The sequence below is a fragment of the Tetrao urogallus genome, assembly GCF_951394365.1.
Source record: "Tetrao urogallus genome assembly, chromosome: 19".
NCBI classification, from domain to species: Eukaryota; Metazoa; Chordata; class Aves; order Galliformes; family Phasianidae; genus Tetrao; species Tetrao urogallus.
In genome coordinates this window covers 5802964-5806982 of record NC_136832.1, presented here as the reverse complement: position 1 = coordinate 5806982, position 4019 = coordinate 5802964, and the positions used below count along the sequence as shown (strand labels likewise).

The window sequence follows — 4019 nt, the reverse complement described above, 5'->3', positions numbered from 1 at the left end:
ACAAAATGACGAAACTGGCGACTTCCGCTTCCGGCGGCGGGGCCCCGAGGTGCGGGTGGCGCGGCGGTGTTTTGTGTCGCTGCCTTCGGGCTTCGCTCCGCGGGGCCGGCTTGGGGCCTCCGGGACGGCCCGGTGGGTTCTGCCGGCGCTGCCTCGAGGTTCTGGTAGGGGTGGGGTCGGGAATTTTGGGAGCGAGAGAAGTGATGTTTTTTAAAACGCAAAACTGTTCGAAATTCGTGTTTGTTTTCAGAGGAGCGGGCGGCCCCGTGGAAACCAGGCCCGGGTCGGCCTGAATGTGGACAGGTGGCACCGCTGTGCGGAAGGGCCCTGCGGGGCTGGTGTGCAGAGCAGAGTGCTGCAGGATGCCTTTCCTGCACGGCTTCCGCAGGATCACTCTCGAGTACCAGCCCTTGGTGGATGAGATCTTGGCGTTGCTGGCGCTGCAGGATGCAGAAAGGCAGAATGCACTTGAAAGGTAACTGACCGGGCTGCAAGCAGAGCTCTGAGGATAAACACCTGCTTGATGGTGGTGGCTGGAGCTCTGCAACTTCGGCACTGGAGCAAACCCTGTCTCAGTGAGCATCTTTTTCTGAGAGCCGTTCTCCTTCTATCCTTTGGGAATGTGGGATGGAGCAGAGCAAATGTGAGGCTGTGTGTGCTCCTCAGGAACAGGCTGACCCACAGCAACAAAAACTCACTAGGGTTTCAGCTGCACTCCAGTACTGCTGTATAACCCTGTAGCCAGCAGTTTGGAAGAGAACAGGAGAAACCTGGGCTTTTTCTCCCTCCCTGCTTTGACCCTTGCAAGCCCGTAGGAGACACATACTGCCTGGGTGAGTAACTGGTTATTTTCATTCATTTCCAGTCATGCCTGCCTGGGCAGCAATGGAAGCCAGCTCTCAGCAATGAGACAAGTCTTGGAGAGGGAAGCCCACTCCCCATTCTACCAGGAAGGTGTGAGCTATACCTTGCTGAAGGTTACTGAGCTGGGGCTTGTCGAGGCTGCAGAAGTACTCCTGGAGTTTGGTGCAGACCTCAGCTTTGAAGGTATGGCTGTGGGAAGGGCACTGTGCTTGACTGCTCCTTGGGCTGGCTGGGAGGGGCTGGGTGGTGAGAAGCTGCCCCTGCAAGGCAGAGATAGCTGGGACAAAAAGGGAGGGGTGCTGCTGGCTCTGGCCTCAGGTTCCCACTACTGGATTTGATAGATTAGATGTGCCTTATCTAAATCCAGCTATAAGAATGGGCTGGGGGGTGGCCAGAGAATGGGAGCCATCTTTGAGGGCTTTTGATAGAGGCAAAGCCATCGCAGATGCAGGACCTGGGGCATCTGCAACGACTGCTTCTGTGGGCAGCTGTTCTCAGTGCCCACCCTGGCTGACGTGTTCCATGTCTGCGAATACCCTCGGTTCTGACCACGTGTTTTTGTCCTCAGACCCAGTCACCTACTACACCCCCCTGCACATTGCAGTGCTTCGCAACCAGCCTGACATGGTGGAGCTCCTGGCACGCCACGGGGCCGACATCAACCGCAGAGACCGGGTACAGAATTGACTGCTTGGACACGGACGTGCTCCAGCTTCCTTGGGCCTGCAGATGACCAGTCTGTGGGGTCGGCCCTCTCTGCTGCCCCTTCCAGAGCCTGCTGCATGCCATCTGCCATCAGTGGCCTCCCAAGCTGCTGCCTGCACTGTTCCAGTGCTGTGGCAAAAGCTGAGACCGCCTTTGGCCAAGCAGACCTGCCTCTGCTGTGGAGCGTGTGGTGGGAGGAAGCTGGGGTAGATCAACCTCTCCCTATAGGCATAGTGACACTGGGGAGGGGGCTGTCACTTTTGATTTTTGGGGACAGGATGAATTATATGCTCTGATGTTGGCCATGACGAATAGCCCCATCGGTGATTCTCCAGAGGTACTCATGAATAGTCCTTAATACTTGTGGATTTTCCTCTTGCCCTGTACAGATCCATGAGAGCAGTCCCCTTGATCTGGCCAGTGAGGAGCCTGAGAGGCTGCCGTGCCTCCAGCGGCTGCTTCAGCTTGGGGCCGACGTCAACGCAGCTGACAAAACTGGTTTGTGGGGTGCTTCCAGCAGGTGGGCTGGAGCAGGGCATGGGATCTGTGTACCTTCACCTTGCTGCTGCAAATTCTGCCTGCTTTGAGAATTGATGCAGGCTGCAGAACCTCCCTGGTGTTCTGTGCTGTCTCCTAGTGTCTTGTTTGCATTAGATGCAGCAGGAGGCTAAAGGCAGCTCTGTACAGCCCATGGAAGATGGGGGAGAGGGAGATGAAGGGAGGGGGAAGGGGGAGGTGCTCTAAGAACCGCTCTGCCATCGCCCATGTGCCTTCTGGGGCCACCACAGCTGTGCTCCGTCACAGCAATGTTGGGAGCCTGCTAGCAGAAGGGCTGTCTGCCTTGTGTTTAGCAATTGGGTTGGTGGGATGGATTCTTTTCCTTCCTTCTGGGGGTGTTTCCAGGTGGAGCACTGTCTCATCTGATTGTCTTTTCATACTGCAGGAAAGACAGCGCTGTTGCACGCCTTGTTGCACTGTCATTGCAGCAGTGTTGTGGATCTGGACGATATCACAGAGAGCATCCGTCTCCTGTTGGAAGGAGGTGAGGGCAACTGCTCCCTTCTCCACTCAGAGCCCCTCTAGGCCTGGTGCTTGCTGATTCTTTGTACAGCACCAGGTGCTGCCCTCCCAACTCCTTTGTGTTCCCAGCTGAGCAAGAGTAAAGTCCAGAAGAGCATCTGTCCAGGGGTGCTCTGATTTGAAATACTTTTCCACTAGGAAGAAGCACTGTGGCTGTCAGCTGTCTTGCTGTCAGTTCCACAGTAGGTTGTGTGGGTGCATGATGCATTCAAGTACTGTCTTTCGTACCTCTTGGTGATACTAAAGGATCTACACCCCCCTCCCCCCTCTTAGTGTGTCTCATAAATCCATTTTGATTGTGTCCTGCCTTTCTTTACAGCTCCATTTATGTTCTGTTCCTTCCTCCAGGTGCAGATGCCAGGGCTACCACTGAAAATGGTGACACTGTCTTCACCTACATCATCTTCCTGCTGGGTGACATAGACTTGGCGAGCACGGAGGTGGCAGAGATGCAGAATAGTTTCTGCATTCGTGTCATGCAGCTGCTCATGGCCCATGGTGCCAACCCCAGTGAGTGCCCATCCCTCGAGTCCTTGACCTACCGCTGCCTCCAGAACTTCACGTGTCACCTCCCACTGCTGCGTTTCCTGCTGGAGTCAGGTGCTGCCTACAACTGCTCCCTCCACGGTCCTTCATGCTGGTCGGGCTTTCAGACTGTCTTTGACTGCCTCTGCTCTGACGTCAGTATCCTCAAAGATAGCAGCATCTCTACGGAGGTCATCCAAATGGGTCAGACTCTGCTGGAGCTCATGATGGCCAGTTCACAAACCATCCAGCTGCCCAGCGACTTTGAGGTCGACGTTAACAGCTGCAGGTACCACGAGGAAAAGATCAGGAGTCTGTTCTGCTCTGTGAAGCAGCTGGAGCACACCCCACAGGCACTGAAACATCTCTGCAGGGTGTTCATCCGGCAGCGCCTTAGGCCTTGGCCAATAGATGTAAAAATCAAGGCTCTGCCTCTTCCAGACAGGCTGAAGTGGTACCTCCTCATTGACCACACTGCTGTTGGGCACGAGGACCTCAGCCTGACTGATGACTCCCCATCTCCTCATTCTGTGGTCACAGTGCCTACTGAGGGTCAGCACATCACTGCTCTGCGCCTGTTGTCCCTGCAGTGAGAGGTACTGCTGTCCCTGTGCCAGTGGCTTTACTAGTTCTGCCTGTGGTGTCTCTGCTGAGTTTTCAGGGGTGTGCTTTTTTTGTGCACAATGCTGCATGTGTGTCTGTGGAGGTCTCGTGGCTTTAAAATACGTTGCAGGGAGGTGGGCAGAGCCCGGGGGTGAAGAGGGATCCTGAGCAGTGGGAAGCTGGACACTGCAGGATGAATATGGTTTAAAAGGTGGATTCGCCTTTGCCAGGTGAAAGAATGT

General features: G+C 55.2%; 1 protein-coding gene across 1 annotated transcript; it reads left to right on the top strand.

Moving 5' to 3' along the window:
* Window positions 1-329: 329 nt before the first annotated feature.
* ASB6 (ankyrin repeat and SOCS box containing 6) lies at window positions 330-3767 on the top strand (the record flags this gene model as incomplete). The annotated part of the gene is made up of 6 exons (XM_079544576.1): window positions 330-475; window positions 866-1047; window positions 1433-1539; window positions 1959-2067; window positions 2513-2611; window positions 2998-3767. Exons 1-6 carry the CDS (start codon window positions 363-365, stop codon window positions 3765-3767), a joined length of 1380 nt encoding a protein of 459 aa, XP_079400702.1. The 5' UTR covers window positions 330-362.
* Window positions 3768-4019: the final 252 nt, after the last annotated feature.